This window comes from Gracilinanus agilis, chromosome 2 (assembly GCF_016433145.1).
Source record: "Gracilinanus agilis isolate LMUSP501 chromosome 2, AgileGrace, whole genome shotgun sequence".
In the NCBI taxonomy this organism is placed as follows: domain Eukaryota; kingdom Metazoa; phylum Chordata; class Mammalia; order Didelphimorphia; family Didelphidae; genus Gracilinanus; species Gracilinanus agilis.
This window is the reverse complement of record NC_058131.1, coordinates 114,083,358-114,106,309: the sequence shown is the minus strand read 5'-3', so window position 1 is coordinate 114,106,309 and position 22,952 is coordinate 114,083,358. Positions and strand designations below refer to the sequence as shown.

The following is a 22,952-nucleotide window of genomic DNA, read 5'->3' as shown; positions in this document are numbered from 1 at the left end:
CATTTTGCTTTTCTCCTATATATGAGGAAGCTCAGCCCTGGGCGGTGATGGCAAACCTATGACACACGTGTCAGCACTGACACGCGAAGCCATTTTCTATGACACACGGCTGCATACAGGGAAGTATGGGGCCACATGCCGAGGATGAAACATTTGCTCTAGTGTAGTGTAGACACTCTGTGTACTATAGATGACAATTCTATCAATATTAATTTACTTATTTTGGTTTATTAAATACAGTTATACATTTTTGTTATTTAAACTATATTGCAAAATTATGGTTTTTTTTCTTGAAGTGACACACCCCCTGAGTTATGCTTGGTTTTTTGGCGAATTTTGACACACTGGGCTCAAAAGGTTGCCCATCACTGGCCAGGGAGATTTAGTGATTTGCTAAGGTCACACAGATTGTATGCATCATACATAGACCTCATTTGAATTTGAATACTGTGACTCCAGTGCTAGAGTTCTTTCTGCCTCAAAACTTGATTCAGAACTGATTCATATTTTGGTCTGTTATGAACGGGGCTAAGTTGAAATAGATCTCTTTACTATCCATCTTACTATTTTTAAAAGACCTTACCTTCTATTTCAGAATCAATTCTATGTATTCCAAGGGAAAAGAGTGGAAAGAGCTAAGCAATGGAGTTTAAGTGGCTTGCCCTGGATCTCACAGCTAGGAAGTGCCTGGAGTCAAATTTGAACCCAGGACCTTGCCGTCAATCCACTGAGACACCCAGCTACCCTATTGTACTGTCTACTTTTAAAAGGAACATGCTGCTGAATTTAATGTTGTAAATTGGTTGTAAGAAAAGACCAATTTAAAACAATTTGTTTTCTTGTACTTCATAATTCATAAGTTTTTATATACATTAAAACAACTGAAAGATTGCGTCTCAGACCATTTCCAGTCCTGACTTTTGTCTTGCCATTGAACTTCCATGATTCTGGATGAGAAGGTGAGGTCAAATTCTGCCTCACTTAAATCCATTTCATGTTCAAGTCAAGGCCTATGGTCATCTTCCCAAAACAATATATAGCAGCAATGCTACACAATATATTTTCAGATCTTGCACATCTGACTCATTCATTTACCTCCTATTCCTTAATACTGAATTTAGGTATCAGCGAGTTTATAAATGCAGAGGGAACTATAGATTGGAGCTTAGCTGTGCAGTAACAGTTTTATTTTATAATGTTGTTCTGAAGTTCTAAAAGATGAAGTACCAAAGAATTGTATTTTTAAAACTACAGAATCCTTTCTTAAGATCAGAGTTTTCTTTTGGGAGGGAAAAAATAACAAGGATAATTAATATACATGCATCAATATGTTGAAGTACTCAGAAAAATCTTAATGTTTTTCTTCCATTTCTTCCTCTTTCCTAAAACTAAGTATATAAATATGTTCTTGGCTTATATACTTCCTTTCAGGTTAGCAGGTTCATATTCTATTCTTCACACATCTGTTAAGATGATAGTGAACAAATATTTATTAAACACCTGAGCAGTCAGTTTCTTTGGCATTGAGTGTAGGGATTGGAATTAAGACTGGGCCTGATATTTCATTGGTATTATTATCTGCTGGATGAGGAAACTACCTAACAATTTACTTAACTTAGCACCTCTTTTTAATTTCTTAGAGGACTGAGAGATTTATTGCTTCCGTAGTTCTGCCCTCTTGAACAATTCTGACTTGTCTTCCATATAACAGCTAGATATATTTATCTTGGGCTGTGATCTCCATTGTGATCTTCTGTTTGTCCAGCCTATTTAGCTTATCTTCTCCTGAAACACTCAGGGTAACTCACTATCCCAGTTGCCTTCTTCTGGATATTCACAACCTATTATTGTGCTTCTTCTTTTTCTTCTTTAAAAAAAAAAAATAAACCCTTACCTTCTGTCTTAGAATCAATACAAGTGGGAACAGCTGGGTGGCTCAGTGGATTGAGAGCCAGGCCTAGAGATGGGAGGTCCTAGGTTCAAATCTAGCTTCAGACACTTCCTAGCTGTGTGACCCTGGGCAAGTCACTTGACCCCCATTGCCTAGCCCTTACCACTCTTCTTCCTTGGAGCCAATACACAGTATTGACTCTAAGACAGAAAGTAAGGGTTTAAAAAAAAAGGAATCAATACAAGTATTGGTTCCAAGGCAGAAGGGGTTAATTGACTTGCCCAAGGTCATGCCTGAGGTCATATTTGAACTCAGGCCCTCTTAACTCCAGGCCTGACACTTTATTCACTATGCCACCTAGCTGCCCCATTAATATACATTTTAGATGCTGTCTATTTCCTTTGTGAAATCATCTCTGATCACCAACTAGAAATAATATATTTGTATCTGTAAGTTTTCATGGCTTTGCGTCTTATTTTTGACCCATATATTAGACTTCTTTTCCTAGGTCGTTATTTGCTTCCCATAACTGTGGATGTACCTCAACTGTGTTCTCTCTAGGTGATCTCATTTGTAACCATGCCTAGAATTTTTCTCTCTTGTGGATCTTTATATGTCACAATGATTTCTTTCTTGAGATTTGGGTGCACTTAAGCAAATTGACCAGATGTCTTATCTAATTCTCAAATTCAGTCTGCTTCAAACAGTACCCTTATCTTTCTCCCCCACAACTGTATGACCCTGGATTATTTAACCTCTGTTTGCCTCAGTTTCCTCATCAAATGAGAGATTTCTGAAGCACTTAACAATGTCTGACACGTAGAAGGTGATATGTAGAAATGTGAGTTGTTACTGTTATTTCTGACTTTCTTATTTCTGTTGAGAGCAACACCAGTAACCCAAGTTGGTAACCTCAAAGTCATACTTATTAAAAGAGGGAGTTTCCTCACTTAGAGTTCCCTAGACCAGTGAAATCACAGGTCTTGCTCAAAAAAACCCCCCAATCAATAATATAGTTGTTCAGTTGTTTTATAGTGTCTGAATCATCATGACCATATTTGGGGTTTTCTTGGCAAAGATATTGGGGTCTGCCATTTCCTTCTTTATTTTATTTTACAGATGAGGAAACTGAGGAAAATAGGGTAACATAGTGTCTGACTCCAGATCATGCATTCTATCTACTGTGCCACCTAGCTGCTCAATAGTATAGTCAGTAATATGTAATTTGTAGAGTTATTGTTAATATTTATAATTTATCTCTTCTTTGTGAATAGATCCCTTGTATATGTTGAGATTTGTAGTTTTGAGGTAAAGGTTAATAAAAAAAGTTCAAAGTTAAAATCTTGAATTCTTTTCTGACAAATATTGTTGTATGTTCAAAAACAAGCATTTATTAAGCAGTATGTATAGGGTACATATATAACATTTCTAATATTTGAAAAAGTATATATACTAACTTGAATTAAAATTCTCTTTAAGCCTATCTATACATTTTGTTTTAAATTTATTTGCCTCTTTAGCTTATTCATTGTTGCACTGGTAGTTTTAATTTGCAGCTAGATTATTTTTCTTCCTCTTGAATTTAGGCATTTTTTTTCAGTTTTGTATTGACTTCTGAGAAAAGTAAGTGTTTTTGAGGGGAGAGTGGGAGCATCAACTTCAGAAAAAGAAAACTGTGGGCTAGTAGTTCTCGAGCTTTGTAATATTTTCACAATCTTAAAAATTGAGGACTTCAGGGGGCAGCTGGGTAGCTCAGTGGAGCCAGGCCTAGAGAAGGGGGGAAGGTCTTAGGTTCAAATCTGGTCTCAGACATATTGATAAGGATTTTATTTAGAATAACTTTTAAGATGAAGAGGAAGAGCTGTATGACCCTGGGCTAGTCACTTAACCCCTATTGCCTAGCTTTTACCACTCTTCTGCCTTGGAATCAATACATAGTATTGATTCTAAGGTGGAAGGTAAAAGTTTTTTGAAAAAATTGAGGATATCCAAAAGTTTTAGTTTCTGGGGTTTCTAGCTGTATTTACCAGATTAGAAATTCACACATCTTAGTTTTTTATGAAAATTATTTTAACCACAAAGTCTCCTGGAAAGGGTCTTGGGGACTCCCAGAGTACCCATACCACACCTAAAAAAATTGCTGATGTAGAATATTTGTTTTTCTCCATCCATCTTGTGTTTTTACCACTGTATATCAGCATAGTTATGTAATTGAGTGGGAAATCATATTTCTTTTTTCTTTTAAACCCTTACCTTCCTTCTTGGAATCAATACTGTGTATTGGTTCCAAGGCAGAAGAGTGGTAAGAGCTAGGCAATGGGGGTCAAGTGACTTGCCCAGAGTCACACAGCTTGGAAGTGTCTGAGATCAGATTTGATGGGAGGACCTCCCATCTTTAGGCCTGGCTTTCAATCCACTGAGTTACCCAGCTGCTCCCCAGAAATCATATTTCTTATTACCATCTACAGGTGAATCCATGTTTAGGTACTTTTCACATTTTGTGAATAGTAGTTATAAGAATAATATTTATATAGAGGATCAAAGTTTTCAGGGCAATTTACAAACATTTCATTTTATTTTTACAACAGCCTTGGGAGGTTGGTGGTATTGTTATCCCCATTTTATATATGTGGAAACTGAAGCAGGCATATTTTAAATGACTTGCTCAAGGTGACTCTGTTAGGAAGTGTTTGAGATGAATTTTAACTTCAAGTCTTCCAGTCTTACTTAGCTGTTAACTTAAGTGTTCTATTATATATATTTGACCAAATACTATTTTTCAGGTAATATGGTAAAAAGATATTGGTAGATTTAGCCAAAAAACTTGCATTTGGATTTAGTTTAGCTTAGCTCATGTATTTCTGGTCAAATTTCTTGACTTCTGATGCTTACTTACTTACAAAATATCTACAAAATGGGTATATTACTACTGGAAGGACCTGTCTCACAGAATTGTAAGGAAAATGTTTTGTGAACTGTAAAGGCAATTCCAGGAATATGGAATATGCTTTAAATTACTAAATTCAAGAAAGTTTTATTAAATGGGATTTTTCTAAATTCTCATAGTTTAAATAATTTTGTTTTGGTGCTAAAGTAAAAACATTCTTCATTTTGAAATGTCAATTATTTCTAAGTATGTATTTTCTCCCCCCCTCCCTTTTTTTTTTTTTTTTTTTTTTAGTATCAGACATTGAAGGTGGTGATGGACTGCAACTCAGAAAGGAACATACTCTCAAAATATTTGCTTATATCAACTCCTGGACACAAAGGTATCTTGGAATGTCTGTTATAGTGGTAATAAACTTTGAATGTATAGGAAATTTTATTTTAATTTTCCTATTGGTTATTATTTTTCAATATTATATATCAGTGTAAATAAATACTCATAGATCGGTTATATGATTTCATTAGCACATAATCAAATTGTGATTCATTCAGGCCTTTTTGATCCTATCAAATTCTTATCTATGTCTTTATATAAACCCTTAGTTAGTACTCATGTACTAGAGACCTGCTCTTTTATTTTCTCTGAGGTACCAATATAACAGTTGGGATATCTTTTTGTTTTTTCTTATTTTCATATATAATTAGCCCACTATTTTTAAAATCATCAATCGATTAATGATGTCTTTTATGTTTTTTCAGTTCAATAGCACTTATTAATTATTTTGTATTTGCCAGGCACTATGCTGTGGCCTAGGTTCGCAAAGTAAAAAACAAAGTTTCTATCCTGTAGGAGCTTAAATTCTACTGTGGAAATGTATACTGATAAGTAAGGGTTGGCAATAGGATAATACATTAGTGCCTGGAGAATTTGGGAAATGTGTCTTATGGATGGTTGCACTTCATATGATCCTTGAAGGGGGAGGTAAGAATTCCAAGAGATAGAGATTTTTCTGGGTGGGGGTAGCTTGGGCAATGTCATGGAAGCTAAAGATGGAATATCATGTAGATGAAAAATGAAGTATATCTATTTAGCTTGAGTCTATAAGATAGAATAACATGAAATCAATTTCAGAAGACATATTGGAACCAGATCTTGAAGATCTTTAAATACCAAAGATGAATTTTTATTTGTTCCTAAATAAAGTAGGGAGCCACTGAAGATACTTCACCAGAGGAATAATTTATCAGACCTATGCATTAGGAATTTTTATTTTGCTTGGCAACTTTGGGGGGGCTTTTGGAAAATTAGGTTAGAGACTTGAGATTTATTCAGATTAGGGTAGAAATAATGAGAGTAAATGGTAGAGAAGTCTTGGAGATAGAATTATTGAGACTTCTTGACAATTCATTTTTGGTGGTATTTTACAGAGTACTTATACATGCTATGAACTTTCCCATTGTCCTTCAGATTGTTTATAATTTTGATAGCTCTTAGATTTTTGGCATTTCAGAATGCTATGTGGCATTACTAAAAGAATATCGGTGTTAAAATTTCAGGTTTTGTGACAGTGAGTAGTTTGAAATATTGCAAGTATGATACAGTTTCTTTAATGTATTCTAACTGAAAGCTTGTTGACTATGGTGTCTGTCATTCTTGTGTGTATGTGTGTATTATACATATATTACATATGTATTACACACACACACAAATATATTACATTAGAGTGAAAGTAAAACAGGATTTGGAGTGAGGAGAGACCTGAATTTTGACACTCAAGGAGAGGTGTTCTTTAAGATCTCTTTTCTTCACACATGAAAAGAGGTTAACAGTTTATGATTTACTTAGCACTTGAGTGAGGTTGCTTTGAAGATCAATCTAGATTATGTATGTGAGCATTTTGCAAATCTGAAGGCAAGTGCTGCATAAATGCCAGTAATTATTAGTATTATATCTAGATCTATCTGTCTATCTATCTATCTATCTATCTATCTATCTATCTATCTATCTATCTATCTATCTATCTATCTATTTATCTATCTATCTAAATATATACATACATATGTCAGAGAATCGTAGAATTTCAAAAATTCACTGGTCATCTAATTCAACCTAGGATCAGAGACTTCTAATGAGGGAGGATCCACTACTTCTCTTGACAGTCTGTTCCACTTTTGGATAGCTCTAATTGTTACGAAGTTTTTTCTGACATGAAACACAAATTTGATTCTTTGCAGTTTCTACCTTTTGTTCCTTGTTTCTCCCTCCCAGGCCAAGTGGAAGAACTTTAATTCCTCTTCCACATGCTAGTTCTTTAAATGTTGAAGTCAGCTTTCATATCTCCCATAAGTCTTTTCCTCTTCAGGTTAAATAGTTATTAAGTGTTTATTAATTATTTAGCATACAAAGAAAGGCAAAAGACAGCCCATACCCTCAAGGATTTCACAGTCCTTTGGGGGAGACGGCACTCTACTGTTATATACAGCTGTCATTTATAGGATGAATTGGAAATTCAGATGGAAGGAACAACATTGGGAACGGGATTCTGGAGAAAGTGAGATATTTTACCTGGGTCTTCAAGAAAGCCAGGGAAGCTAGGAGGTAGAGATAGGGAGGAAGACATTCTAGGTGTGGGGTGCAGACAACCTGTGAAAATGAGCAGAGCTAAGAGATGCATGTCTTGTTGATGGATACCTGAAGGAGGCCAGTTTATTGGTTTGAAGAGCACATGGTGGGGGATGTAAGGTGTAATAAAACTGGAAGGGATGAGGTACTTGAATGCCAACTCCTGAGACCACAGAATGCTTACACTCTATATTGTCACGTGGGTAAGGTAGGCTGACTTCCTTGGCCTAGCTGGCCAATTCTAAACTCTGCCTATCTGGCTGTTGGGCCTTGTGGCTTACAGCTTCATTTATTTAGCCTTTTAACCTTCTTTCTCCATCCAGGCCTTTGGCCTGGACTAGCCTCTCCCTTTCTCTTTATTCCTACTCTTTACCTACCAGATTGTAAATAAACTCCTCAACCCAATGCTGACTTGGGTCTGATTTAATTACGGAATCAACCTAAATTGTTGATTCCTGGTGGCCACACATTCTAATATATATCTATAAATACTTAAATTTTCCTTCTTACACAAATAGAAGATTTTTTATATTTAATCCTGGAATTAAGTGATAGGTAGCCACTTGAGTTCATTGAGTAGGGCAACGGTTGGCAACTTTTTTGGCAGTGAGAGCCATAAATGCCTGCGGAAGGTGCTGGAATATGGGGCAGGGGCTGAAGGGCCACCTGGGGCACATCCTGGGGCTCTGCCCAGACTGGCAGGTCGGGAGGTGGAGCCAGATATGGCTCTAGAGCCATACGCTGACCCCTGGAGTAGGGGGTACATGATTAGTAGACCTGTACTTTAGAAAGATCACCTTGATAGCTAAGTGGATGGTAGACTGAAAAAGACTTGAAGTGTAGCCTGTTTTAATCTTCCAAGTAAGAGATGATGAGGGCTTGTATCAGGGTAGTAACAGTGTCAGGAGAAAATAGGAATATACTAAAGATTTTGCAGATGTGAAATTGATGAGTCTTGGCAATGGATTGAATATTAGGGTTGAAAGATAGTGAGGAGTTTAGGGTTACACCTAGGTTAGGGAGGGATGATTGTACCCTAGACTATTAGATTAATTCAGAAGAGGAGATGGTTTTAGGGGAAAGATAATGAGTTATAAGGCATGTCGAATTTAAGATGTCTGAAATATCTAGTTTGAGATATCTCATAGGAAGCTGGAAGTGCAAGACTGGAGGTCAGTAGAGAACACCCGTTTCTTTCAAATAATCTTCTTATGGTACAAACTCAAGTCCTTTTTTTTACCTTGGGTATTCTCTGAATGTTACTGTTGTTCAGTTATGACCCCCTTTGAGGTTTTCTTGGCAAAGATACTGGAGTGTTTTTCCATTTCCTTCCCCAGCTCATTTTATAGATAAGGAAATGAAGGCAATCAAATTTAAGCAACTTGCCAGGTTCACATAGCTAATTAGTGCCTAAGGCCATATTTGAACTCAGAACAATGTCTTCCTGACTCTCCAGGCCTGGTACTCTGTCCTTTGTACTACTTAGTTGTCTCTCTCTAAATACCCTCCCATTTGTTATCATCCTTCCTAAAATGTGGCCCTCGGGGTTCAATATAATACTTAGTGTTTATGTAGGACAAAACAGATGATACTCTTAGTTCTACACTCCAGGAAGTTATGTCTCTCTTAATTTAGTTCAAAATTATGCAGATACAATTCCGAGAGAATTTTGATATCATCAATTTGTATATTCCTTTTGATGATAAATAGTGTAATCTGTGCAGACCAGCCTGACCAGTTTGACTCAGGATCCTTGTCCTTCCTTAACTAGGTTTGCTTCTGTGGGCCTTTTAAAAATTCTTTTGAAATCTCAAAAATATGAGTGAAGTACACTGCCTGTCTAATGGTGATTCTATGAGATAGGACAGCATGACTTAATGGGAAGTTCCGATGCTACTTATGTTTCCTTGGGCAAGTAATTTATCCTATGTAGGCCTCAGTTTCTTCCTCCATAAAATGAATACACTGTACTAGATCAAAATGTTCTTGTAAACTTGTTTTGTTTTGCATGAACCCTTTTGGCAATTTGGTAAAATCTATATACCCTTTCTCAGAATTATTTCAGTTATTTATTTAAAAATTCTTTTTTGTATTTTTCAGTTTGCAAAATTTGCCTTCTCATTCTCTACCTTTTCCTAGTCTCATAACAGAACTGAGGAAAAATAAAAACTGTTGTTATAAACATATATAATCAAAATGAATTTCTGCAGTGGTTATGTCCAAAAATATGTCTCATTCTGTGTTTTGAATCCTTAGCCTCTCTCTCAGGAGGTTGGTAGCATATTTTGTCATTAGTTCTTTAGCTTTATGATTGGTCTTACAGTGAATAAAGTTCTTAATTTTCTTTAAGTATTTTGACTTTACCCTATTGTTTCCTTTATATAAATTATGCTCCTAGTTCTGTTCACTTCATGTTAAACTGATGTTTATATGCCATCCCAGGTTTCTCTCAAACTATTCTCTTTATCATTTCCAATAATATGATAGTATTCTATCACATTTCTATACCATAACTTTTCATATTCAACCATTCCTTAATTTATATTTACTGTCACAGATTCCCATACTTTCCTTCATCAAGGAAAGGTATAAGTATTTTTATATAGCACTTGATTTTGTTTTTGCTTAAGGCCAATCTTTTCCCCTAGGTGACTAGCTAGATGACACAGTGGATAGAGTGCCAGGCCTAGAGTGAAGAAGACTCATCCTTCTAAATTAAAATCTGGGGGTCAGCTGTGTAGCTCAGTGGATTGAGAACCAGGCCTAGAGATGGAAGGTCCTAGGTTCAGATCTGGCCTTAGACACTTCCTAGCTGTGTGACCCTGGACAAGTCACTGAACTCCCATTGTCTAGCCCTTATAAAATAGTTGCTGCCCTCAGAGAGCTTAGAACCTATTGGGAGATATAATATGGAAACATATACATACATACATACATACATACGTACGTACATGCATACATATATGCATATATAAACCTAGTTATACACAGGATCAATAGGAAATAGTTAAAAGAGGAATAGCTCTGGAATTGAGGTTATAGGGAAGACTTCCTGTAAAAGGTTGGAATTAGTTGAGACTTAAAGGAAGCCAGGAAGGTCAGTAGTCAGAGAAGAGGACAGAAAGCATTCTAGGCATTGAAGCAACCTGAGAGAATTCCCAGAGCTGAGAAATAGTGTTTTATTCCTAGATCATTAAAGAGCTCTACATTGTTGATAGGCAGTACCAGCCCACTTGTCCTCATTCTGTTTAATTTTGGGCCCAGCTTTTCAGGTTGTACATCATACTGAAATTTTATTTATATATATTTCACACATGGGGGTCTGTGTTGAACTTATATTCTACTTGTATTCTCAGTGACAGTAGTTAACACTCAGTATATTTCCAACCCCCTGTGTTATGTCTTGTCTAATATTACTGGTCAGGAGTCACTAAACATTGTATGTCATGTTATAGCTTTTGAATATTTGAAATGAATAGTTTTGATGTGTGAAAGAGAAATACTTTCTTGAAGGAGAGACTTTAGGTATGATTTTGCTCTCTCAAATCAATGGCTTTTAGTCTGTTGTGTGTTAGTAAAAGATAATAGGATTGCTTATTGGAATATTATAATTTGTAAATTGAGAATAATGAATGCCAGATTCATAGAGGGGTTATGAGGATCTAATGAAATATAATATATAAATCTCTTTAAAACACTATTATTTCCTCCTCTCTCTGAAACTGTCACAGAGTTAGGCTTTGTATGGTGACTTCATTTTTCTAGTATCAAGATCACTTTTTTCTAGTACTGAGCATTTTTAGTGCTGCCATATCACACCATTGGCTCGGCTTACATAAATGCTAATTGGATAGATAGGCTGTCTTGTCTGTGTATTCTATAGAATCATGGTATCCTAGGTTATCTAGTCTAATTTAATTTTTCAAATGAGAAAACTAGACATAGTTCCAAATTGCTTTATAGAATAATTGGACTAGTTAGTACACAGCTCTACCAACAGTGCATTATTGTACCTGTTTTCCCATATCCCCATTAGCATTTGTCTTTTTCCTTTTTTTTATCATCAGTCTAATGAATGTGAGGTAGTACATTAAAGTTGCTTTAATTTTGATTTCTCGATTGTTGATTTCAAGTATTTTGAAAAATATGACTACTGATAGATTGCATTTTTTCCCTCTGAAAACATATATTTTTGAATAAAATTATATATATTAATCATGTGAGAAGGGAATTTGTATTTTGATTTAAAGATTTAGACTTCCCATCTATTTGCTTCGAATTTGTGTAAATCAGCAATCAGGGAATTGATCCCACAGGCACTGCCCCCTGGGTGGTGTCAGGCTAATTGAGGAATTGTGATTGGTTCCCGGGGTGGGGCCAGTGATGTAGGAGAGTTAATGGGTGAAGGGAATAGCATATAAAGTGAGATCAGCAGGAAGTTGGAGGGTTGTTTCTAAGACAGACTATGGGGTTTTAGCTTTACCTCCTTCCTACATTTTCCACTCTTACTATCTTTATCTTACTATAATAAAGCTATTAACAGTCTTGTGACTTAAGGGTGAATTTCTATAAATGGCAACCATAACATTTTTTTTTACTCTGATAATTTAGACAAATCTATTCTAACCATTATAATCAGCAACTTGCTGCAAAGACTTTTTCTTGGTTTCCTGCTATTTTTTCTAATTTTTAGCTGCATTGTTTTTGTGGAAAACCATAATTTTATGGAATCAAAATGAATAATTTTATTTCCTGTGAACCTCTCTATTGTTTGATCATGATCTCTTCCTCTGTCCAGATCTGAGTCAATCAATAAACATTTATTATGCACCTAATTTGTATGCTAAGCACAGACAAATTTCCTCTGCTCTACTAATTTGCCAGTGAGACCATCCCTTTTGTTTAAATTATGCACTCAGTTTGAGCTCATTTTGTTATATGTGGTGTGAGATGTTGGTCTATGCCTGTTTTCTGTCATATTACTTTCTAGTTTTTCCTACAATTTTTTTTCTTCAAATAGTGGGTTGTTGCCTCTATAGTTAGAGTTTTGATCATTGTACTCATTTCCTTTATATTGTATACCTAATACAGGTATTAGGTTCCCCATATCACTGTCTCTCTCTCTCTCTCTCTTAACTTAAACCTATCTGTTTTTATGATTATAACTTTCTAGTGTAGTTTGAGAATTGGTACTGTTAGGACCCATTTCTTCAGAATTTTTTGTTGATTCCCTAGATATTCTTGCTTTTTTGTTCTTCTAGAAATATTTTGTTATTTTTTCTGGCTCTGAAACATAATTCTTTGTTAGTTTGATTTGTATGGCACTTAAATAAGTAAATTAATTTAGGTAGTATTGTTGTGTTTTAATAATTTGGTTTGGCTTACTCACAAATAATTTTTCTCTTAAGTTTTTAGTGTTTTTGTGTGTGAACAGTTTGCTTACATAGTTCCTTTGTGTGTGTTTGAAGTATTTTTTGTCTACAGTTATTTTAAATGGAATTTCTCTTTCTTTCACTTCCTGTTGGGTTTCATTGGTTATTTATATATATGAAATGCTGATTATCAGTGTATAGGTTTATTTTGCTTCCTGAAAGTTTGATTAAGTTGTTAATAGTTCCAATTAGTTTTTTTTAAATTACTTTTTTAGTTGACTCTGCATGGTTTTCTAAGTAAGTCATCATATCTGCAAAAAGTGAGAGTTTTGTTTCCTCATTGCTTATGCTTATTCCTTTCAATTTCTTCTTGTTAAAGCTAAGTTTTAAAATACAGTATTAAATAATAGTGAAAATAGGTATCCCTCCTTCACTTCTGCTCTTGTTGGAAAGTCTTCTAGGTTATTTTCACTCAAGATAATGCTTATTCTTAGTTTTTGATAAAGGCTCCTTAATTTAAGAAAAAAACTTTTAAGTTTAAGAAAAACTTAATTTATTCTTATGCTTCTATCTTTTTATGAGGAAATGAGCATTATATTTTGTCAAGTTTTTTCTGAATCTAATGTGATATTTTTTTAAATTTTTTTTTTTATTTTTTACCCTTCTACTTTGGTGTATTGTCTCATAGGCAGAAGAGTGGTAAGGGTGGGCAATGGGGGTCAAGTGACTTGCCCAGTGTCACACAGCTGGGAAGTGGCTGAGGCCGGATTTGAACCTAGGACCTCCTGTCTCTAGGCCTGACTCTCACTCCACTGAGCTACCCAGCTGCCCCTCTAATGTGATTTTTATTGTTTTTGTTATTATCTTTGATCTAGTAAATTATGTTTTCAGTTTTGTTGATATTGAACCAATCCTGTATTCTTGGTGTAAGTCCAGCCTGATCATAGTATATAATCATTATGATATATTATTATCTCCTTGCTAACATGATAATTAAATTCTTTAATTTCTGTATTCATTAGAGAAATTGGTCTCTTCTTTCTGTTTTTGGTATGTTTTAGGTATCCATACGATATTTATGCCATAAGAAAAAAATCAAGGTTCCTTCTTTACCAGTTTTTTCAAATGGTTTATGTAGTATTTGAATTATTATTCTTTAAGTGATTGTTAGCTTTTGCTTTTAAGGTTACCTGAACTGTTTTTTTTTTTTCCTTTAATCAAATTAGCCCAGAGGGTTATCTTTTTTTTTTTTTTAACTAGCTCTTGATTTTATTTAGTAGTTGATTATTTCCAGTAGCTTTTTAGTTGATTTTCTAGGATTCTTTAAGTAGAAGACCATCTTATCATAAGCAAAGAATGATAGTTTACTTTCCTCACTGCCTACTTTAATCCCTTTAATTTCTTTTTATTCTCTAATTGTGACTGCTAGTGTTTCTAGTACAGTGTTAAATAATAGAGGTGATAATGGGCATTCTTGCTTCATTCCTGATCTCATTGGGAAGGCTTCTAATTTATCCCTATTGTAGATGATGCTTACTGATGGTTTTAAATATATGCTCTTTATTATTTTTTGGAAAGTCCCTTTATTCCTATACTTTCTAGTGTTTTCAATAGGAATGAGTGTTGCATTTTGTCAAAGGCTTTTTCTGCATCTAGTGAGATAATCATGTGATTTCTGTTGGTTTAATTATTGATGTGGTCAATCATGTGGATAGTTTTCCTAATATTAAACCATCCTTGCATTCCAGGTATAAATCCCACCTGATCATAGTGAATAATCCCTGTGATAATTTGCTGGAGTCTTTGCCAGCATTCTATTTAAGATTTTTGTGTCTATGTTCTTTAAGGAGATTGGTCTGTCATTTTCTTTCTCTGTTTTTAGTCTGCCTGGCTTTGGAATCAGTACCATATTTGTGTCATAAAAGGAATTTGGTAAAACTCCTTCTTTGCTTATTTTGTCAAAGAGTTTGTATAGTATTGGGATTAGTTGTTAGTTGTTAGTAGTATCCTTATCAGGAATTCTTTATATACTAATGAAGTCACAAGGTTGCCAAGTGGGGGAAAAAAGAGAAAAAATGAAAAGAAAAATGAATAGAAAAAACACATCTGTCAAAGATGCCAGAACAGAATGAAGATGGAAAAAATGTATCAATGTATCGTTCTCCATTTGGGGGCTGTGGCATGACTTCATGTTAGCCTTTATATTGCTTTAAGAAGTATATGAAGTACTGAAGTGTATGAAGAAGTGTATGAAAGTGTGAAGATGGGGTGAATCTCATCTTTTCTGTAATAGCCAAAAATGGGCTTGTTTCTAACATACACACACCCGTCCTTCATCTGTTTTGCTTGTGGTATGGGTCTCTCAGGGCAGTTATATTGGAATTGCTTCTTGGGCATTCACCATATCTGTGAAGGCACTGTTGAGAAAATTCTTCTCCCCCTATTCCCTCTAATTCTACCCCTAGTTCTCAGATCACTTCTTGGCTGAAAGCTATCTCCCTGTGGATAGTAGGCTGTACATTACAGGACAACTAATTGGTAACTTAGATTCTTCCATCTCTACTTGCACTGTCATACTCTTCCCTATCTCCTCTCCTTCACTATCCCCATTTTGATTTGGTTTGGATTATGAGTCTTACAGTCATATAGATATGTATTTATGTGTATGTTTGTATGTACATAAACATGCATACATTGGGAGGGGTTTGTACTCGGGTTTTTAAAAATTGAGACTTTTATTAAGAGACAATTCTATATTCTATAACCCTATATTATATATAATTCTATAGTCTTCAAAGCAGTGAAAATATTGAGGACAGTTACTGTAGAAATGCCTAGTAAAAAATAAACTTTTACTAATGCAATTTTTATTAAAAATTAATCTTTTTCTGTTTAAACTTGTATATGTGATCATTACATGCTTGAAGTTTGTATTTTTTTTTTATTGATGTAATTGGGCATTAGGTTTATTGAGGCAGTATATTTCATAGCAAAGAGCCAGTGTTTCATAGGAAAAGAAAGGGCCTATATACAAAAAAGTCAAAATAATGTAATCAACTTTTATTTTATGATTATTATTAACCTTGCCAAATTTTTGCATTTTTAATAAATCTTAGATCATCTTTACCTTTTAGTGTTAATTATATTTATTTTTATGTCAGTTGAATAGGAATATGTATTGATGGTAAAAGTGAAATAATAGGTAATATATGTCATTGGGTCAGGCCTTTGGCCCTTGTTTCTAGATACAGTATTCTATGCCGTGTAGGTAAATTTCTCTACTTATAGAATAGAAAGCCTTATTTAATATGGTAGAGCCCTATTTGTTGCTCTTAAACATTTTCACATATTATCTGTAGTATGGCTAGCTCTTTTGATTGCCATATCACACTACTGTAGCCTTGAAAGTCCCCCTGAACATTGAGGGCTTTCTCACAAGAATTGTTTTCTAACTTGTAAACTTTCTCCCTGGACCTATACTTGTACACCTAGATTTTTAAAACCAAGTATAACTCTTTAACACTCATCCCTCATGAATTTCATCTTCTTTGCATCAGTCCCTTTGTTCAGTTTCCTTTTGGATCCCGTTTTTTTCATCTAATTTATTCTTTCTCACAAATTTGTATAATTTTCTTTAGGGCCTTGGGAAAGGGCTGTTGAAATGTGTGTTATGTCTTACACTTTGTAGGAATTTTATTGTTTTATTTAGTTTATATTTTGCTATTTTAGTGGCAATATACTTATAGTTTATTATATTATATTATTTATATTATTTTGGTGGCATTTTTGGTTAAATCTTAAATAAAAAGCCTATTTAAAAACTTCATCTTTTCTTTTAAGAACTGGTACATTTTAGATTTTTTTTTCTTTGTCTTTGATCAAAATTTTTTTCTTTATCTCTGTCCCCTTGGTGCTTAGCACACATTAGGTACTTGACAAAGTTTGTTCAATTTTGTAATTTTTTCTTAGTTTTATAATTAAGAAAACTAGATTAAGAACTCTCCACTGTTTTCTCTATAGTCTTTCTATATATTTATGATTTAATTATAATTTATAATTATTCATGGAAACAAATATATTTCTTGATTTTTCTTTTTCAGGCAATGTCTATGCTGCTTTAAGGAGTATAAGCACTTGGAGATTTTTAACCAAGTAGTATGTGCTCTCATTAACTTAGTGATTGCCCAAGTTCAAGCGCTTCGGGACCAGCTCTGTAAACATTGCACTATTAACATAGATTCAACATGGCAAGATCAGAATAATCAAGCTGAGGAGCCATTGAATGTAGAAAGAGAGTCTCATGAAGAAGAAAATATAGAAAGACAAAAATCAGAGAAAAAATTAGACTCTACAAGGATTTGTAGCCTGACGGAGGAGGAGTCTACAAAGAGTTCTGATCCTTTTAATTTATGGAGTACAGATGAGAAGGAAAAACTCTTGCTATGTGTGGCAAAAATCTTTCAGATTCAGTTTCCCTTATATACTGCTTACAAGCATAACACTCATCCTACAATAGAGGTATTTTTTTTAATATTTTGCTAATTTTCTTGGAGAAGTCATAAAAGTAAAACATTTTCGATCCACATTATACTTTTCATATATAATAAATAAGTTTAAGAAATGTGAAAGGAAAATGTATTAGAATGTATGTGAAAAAAATGATTACTTTATTTCTGAAATCATTGTTTTCACACCAAGATATCCATTTCTTCATGCTACACTTATTGTTTTGTTCCTGTTCTTCAGTATTGAAATATTGCCTTTAAGATGAAAATTTTTGAGTTAAAATAAAAAAAGTGATGGTATCTTTTATTATGGGATTATGCATAGAAACTTGTTCTTTTTACAGTGAACTCATTGCCTTTTCTTTGGTATAAATATGCTGTTATTGATGTTATCTATTTTTTTAATGTTTTTGATGTTTTGAGAATTATATTGAACTTTGAGAATAATTTTTTTGATTAATTATTAGAGATAAGTAACATGTTGAATTTGGGAATACCATTATCATTATAAAAATAATATTATTGTAAAATTCTATCCACTATTTACTTTTGTGAAACTTAGTAATAACTAGTTTTTTTCAGTATGTGAGTTTTAGGAGGCAGTGACATCTACTAAATGTTTGAAAGTCCTATCAATTGGAGCAATTTTAGAAGTTCTTCAGGGATTTTAGGTTCTTACCCTAGAAGACTTCTTTTGGCAGCAAGGGTTCTCAACAGACATGAGTGAGTTCGTGAAATCTACTTTTATATTTACATGATGGTTATGAAACAAGAATCATAGTTTGGCTGTTAAGATTAATCTTTGGATTATTTAAATTAGAACAGTCTGCCTGTTTGTGTTATTATGTTCTTCAACTGATAAGAGTTATATGCCTTCTGCAGTCTTTGATATGGCCTGAACTTGAATGAATAAATTTAACAAATGTATGAGGCAAAAAGAGTTAAGCTATAGTGAGATTTATTGATTTTTATTAAGAAAAGATTGATTTTATTAAGAGTTTTGGTATATATGTTTTGATTCACAAATTTTACTAATTACTAATAGTAAATCACAGTAGTAATTAATTGTAGATCTTATTTTGTACTTATGATATAAAATTTCACAGATTCTTCTGTTGTCATGTTGCTGGAGGTCATGGAATTAATTAGTAATCAGTTAAGATTAAGTTTGAGTATTGTTCTTAGTTTCCTCCACACCTGAACTCCAAAATCTTGATATTTTTACCTCTACAACATCTCTTGCTTCCAAACTCATTTGATTCACTGACACAGCTAATACCTTAGTTCAAACTGTTACCATGTCTTCCCTCCATTATTGCAACAGTCTCCCAAGTGGTCTTTTTGCTTCATGTCTTTTACAATTCCAGTCCATCCTTCACCTACCAAAGTTATTTTACTTAAATGAGATCTAATAAAATTGCCTGTGCAACACTATAGTCTTCCTATTGCCTCTAAAATAAGATATAAACTCCTCTATTTAGCTTTTAAAGCCCTCCTGTACTCCTCCCCAAGCTATCTTTCTGGCCTCATTCTGTCTTCCCTCTAGCTTTTTGAGATTCAGTTAAATTGACCTTATCTATGTTCTTCATTCAGGACTCTTATCCTGCATACCTGGAATTCACCACTTTCTTATCTTCCTTCAAAGAGTACCTCTAGTCTATTTAGAATCTGCCTGAGTACCACTTTCTGTGTGACTACTTGCTTTATTCTCCCAAATTTACAGTGCCTGTACTCCAAATTACCTTGCATTTAATTATTTAGTATATAGTTGTATAATTATTTAGTATATAGCTAGTATATGTAGCTATTTGCTTTATGTTTATGATGTATAATACACATACATGTCCTTACTGTCTTCTTCATTAGAATGTAAGCTCCTTGGGAGTAGGAATTTATTCTTTGTATTTGCATCCATAATATTTTGCACAATACCTGACACTTAGTAGAAGCTTAATAAATGCTTATTGATTGATGTGATCATATTGGGTGAATGGAGAGGAAGCTAGAGAGCTTGATATTATTGCCAGTAACATAACAAAAATGTAATTGAAACTAGGAATTTGGAGGATAGATCAGGAAAATTTTACCTCAATTCCAATTTGCATTAAGAAAAGTCTTAGGTTTCAGGATAAAGGAAATAAGAGTCTATGAAACAAGAAATCTTAAGCATGAGTTTCCAACTACTTTGGCATGAGTTATGGATTGCTATTTGTTAGTTCTGAGTTTCCAGAATGGTTGAGGATCTTTTATCTAGTCCATCATAGCAGTTTGTACTATTTCCTGGTATACTTTCTTGTTCTCCTCTTTCTTAAGGGTAAACTATAAATTTAAATGTAGTTATTTAGTATCAAATTTGGTATCAAATCATTGAAATGCAATGTTATGTAATTTTGGACTATGTTCTAATATATTTGTAGAAAGCAAAGTTGGTATTATTTTTGTGTGATGGCAAATACTTGTTAGCTGATTGGTCAGGAAGTTTTCAACCTTGGAATTTTATTTTCTTTTGTTTTAGTTTTAGGATTTATGTAAAGGAGCTACTGTATGTAATTGAAAACAAATGAGTTGAGAAGGTTACTTTATAGTTGACACAGTCAGTCAGAAAACATTTACTAAGCACTTACAATGTGCCAGGCATTATATTAAGTGCTGGAGATACAAAGATAAGAAAAAGACAGTTCTTGGATTTTATGATCTATTTGGGTAAACAACATGCAAACACTTATGTACAAATAAGGTATGTACAAGATAAATAAGAAATAGTCAACAAAGGGAAGACACTAGAATTTAGATACATTGAGAAAGTCTTCCTGTAGAGAGATTTTTAACTGAGTTTTGAAGCCAGGACATGTTGATGAAGAAGATCAGTTTAGGCTTGGGAGACAGACAACGAAAATGTAGATGAGGCATCCTTTTTAATGAACAACCAATAAGGCTAATGTCATTAAATTGAAGAAAATGTGAGAGGACTTAAAAGTGTGAAAAAAAACTGGAAAGTGATGTGTGTATATAAAGTATGACATTTTCTTTTTGATCTTTGAGGTGATAGGGAAACATTGAATTTATTGAGTAGATCTGTTCTTTAGAAAAAAGATTCTGGCAATTGAATGGAGGATGAACTACAGTGGGGAAAGACTTGAAGGAACCTGTAAGGGGGAAAAGAGGATTTTTGGTTGAACATATTAAAAGGTTAGGTCACCAGGGAATTGAATAATTATCACTTCCCAATTGAAGAATAACCTCAAGTCAAAATTACTTTTATGGAAGTTTATTTACAAATGAGAAGAGAGGGAGAAAGAAATTTAGAGAGAGGGTAAGGTAAGATAATTATCCTGACAGACTAAATGATTTGCGTAGGTCCCTGGTTTAACCCAAGCAGATCTAACTAGTCCTCAGTTGGAAAAAGGACAAACCTTGAGTGGTGGGCCAAGGCCTGAAGGCCTCAGAGGCATATGAAGCAAAAGCTTCAGTCACAGAGTCTCTTTTGAAAGGGAAGATTTAGTCTTTACACTCACCACATGGAATTCCAAAGGAAAGATTTAAGAACAGTCTCACCAAGATCTTATGGTCCCAAGTCCAGGTCACAAACCAGAAGAAAGCCCTCAGCTCACTGAACTCTCTTTTTAAAGGGGCCTCTTTTGGGTCACTTCCTGTGCCTTCCTCTTAGTTTATGTGTCCAATCACAACAAATGCTTTTCTTAGGACTTCCCAGGAGGCATTCAGTAAATTCTGATTTGTCACTCACCTTAGCACATGTGGGTTACAAACCTCCCAACTTATGAGTTAATTGAAGATGTTTTCACCTTTGGTGATTAAATCTAAAGATGGGCAGGGGAGATTTAATCTCATTATCACTAACCTGACTAATTAGCAGGCTGCTGCAATAGTCCAAACCTGAGGCATTGAAGGCCTTGCAGCAGTCATTCATTAAATCTGTACCAGTCTTTCATTAAAAATATATTTAGTGCCTACTGGGCAGCTTGGTGGTGCAGTGGATAGAGTGCTGGAGTCAGGAACACTCACCTTCCTGAGTTCAAATTTGGCCTTAGAAATCTAGTAGTAGTGTGATCTTTGGGCAAGTTGCTTAACTCTGTCTCATTTCCTCATCTGTAAAATAAGCTGGAGAAGGAAATGGCAGACCACCCCAGTATCTTTGTCAGGAAAACCCCAAATGGCATCATGAAAAGTAGGAAATGACTGAAAAAATATTGAACAACAAGCTCCTACTATGTATTAGATACTGTTAAGAGAGCTGGGGATACAAAGAAAGGCATGAAAGCCCCTCCCCTCTAGGAGCATGCAGCTTTTTTGTGTGAGGCAGGACGTACAAAGATGCTCAAAATTGGATAGCCAGCATGAGTATATCATGGAGTTCCATAGCCTAGAGGGAAATGAGATGGTTGTCCTGGGTTCTCTCTCTAAATAGAGGATTTGAGAGGAGTTCTCTACACCCTTCAGTCAAAGGTGAGGGAAAGGTCCCAGTACCAGGGCATATTGAAGAGGTATGAATTTCTTTGTTGAGTCAGTCCTGCAGAAAACTGAATTATTAGAGACATTGAAGGCCAGCTCAATGAGGTGGGAAATAAATGAGGTGCTACATTGGGTACCATCCTTAAATGTACTTCATTGAGGTGGGAAATGAGTTCAGATGAGTTGCTGCACCGAGTACTATCCTTAAATGTACTGCACTGGATTAGTGGCAGTGTCAGAGGAGAGAAGGGACCATATTCAAGAGATATTCAAGAGATGCTTGAAAGTTAAAATTGACCAGCCTTTAGTAGTAGATTGGATATGGAGGGGTGGAGGATGTGTAAGAGATAATAGGGAGTTGAGGATAACAGTTGGTTTTCAGGCTTGGGAAATTGGGAAGATGGGGACATTTCAATTTATGATGTTTAATAGGGAGTTGAAGACTGGAGGTCATTGGAGAGGTTAGGGCTATATAAGTAGAATGATTAGCATAGAGATTCTTATTGAATTTCTTATAACTTATGAGATAACTGGGTAAAGTAATATAGAGGGGTAAGAGAACAGTGCCCAAGACACTTCAGATTAGCAGATGTGACTTAGATGATCTAAACCAAAAAGGAACTGTCAAATACATAGGAGGAGAAGCAAGAGAGTAATTTCCTGAAAACCTAGAGACAGAAGACAGTATCCGGGAGAAACAATATTACATTAAAACACACACACACCACCACCACCACCACCACCACCACCACCACCACCACCACCACCACCACCAACAACAACAACAACAACAACAACAACAACCTTCTACTTCTAGAAGCCCAAGTTTTTCATGACAAAAATTGGATTTCTATTATTGGGCTAGTTATTTCATCTCTCTAAGTTTGTTTCCTTTAATCTTTAAAATGAAGAGATTTTGCTAGTTATCACTAAGATAACTTCCAATTCTAATCTTATAAATTTTTTTATTTGTATCAATAAAGTCGGAAAATTTTTATTTGCCTATGATAATGTCAGTATTATAATAGTGTACTGTGGTTATTCTTTAAGTAGACTAGGGCAGAAACGTCAGAGTTGCTGGCTTCTGGACAAAATTCCTGAACAGAGTACATTGGAATCTTTCCTAAACTAGATTAAAATGTAATTGGGAAGTGTTTATCAAAATCAATTAAAATACAAGAAATATAGATAATGCTAATACTTAG

General features: G+C 34.5%; 1 protein-coding gene across 1 annotated transcript in view; it reads left to right on the top strand.

Moving 5' to 3' along the window:
* The window catches only part of USP34 (ubiquitin specific peptidase 34), a 362,663-nt gene that overhangs the window by 78,715 nt on the left and 260,996 nt on the right, over positions 1-22,952 (top strand). The window contains exons 2-3 of the mRNA XM_044659479.1: positions 5,073-5,160; positions 16,873-17,290. Of these exons, the coding sequence (XP_044515414.1) occupies positions 5,073-5,160; positions 16,873-17,290 (506 nt within the window). The remainder of the gene's footprint in view (positions 1-5,072; positions 5,161-16,872; positions 17,291-22,952) is intronic.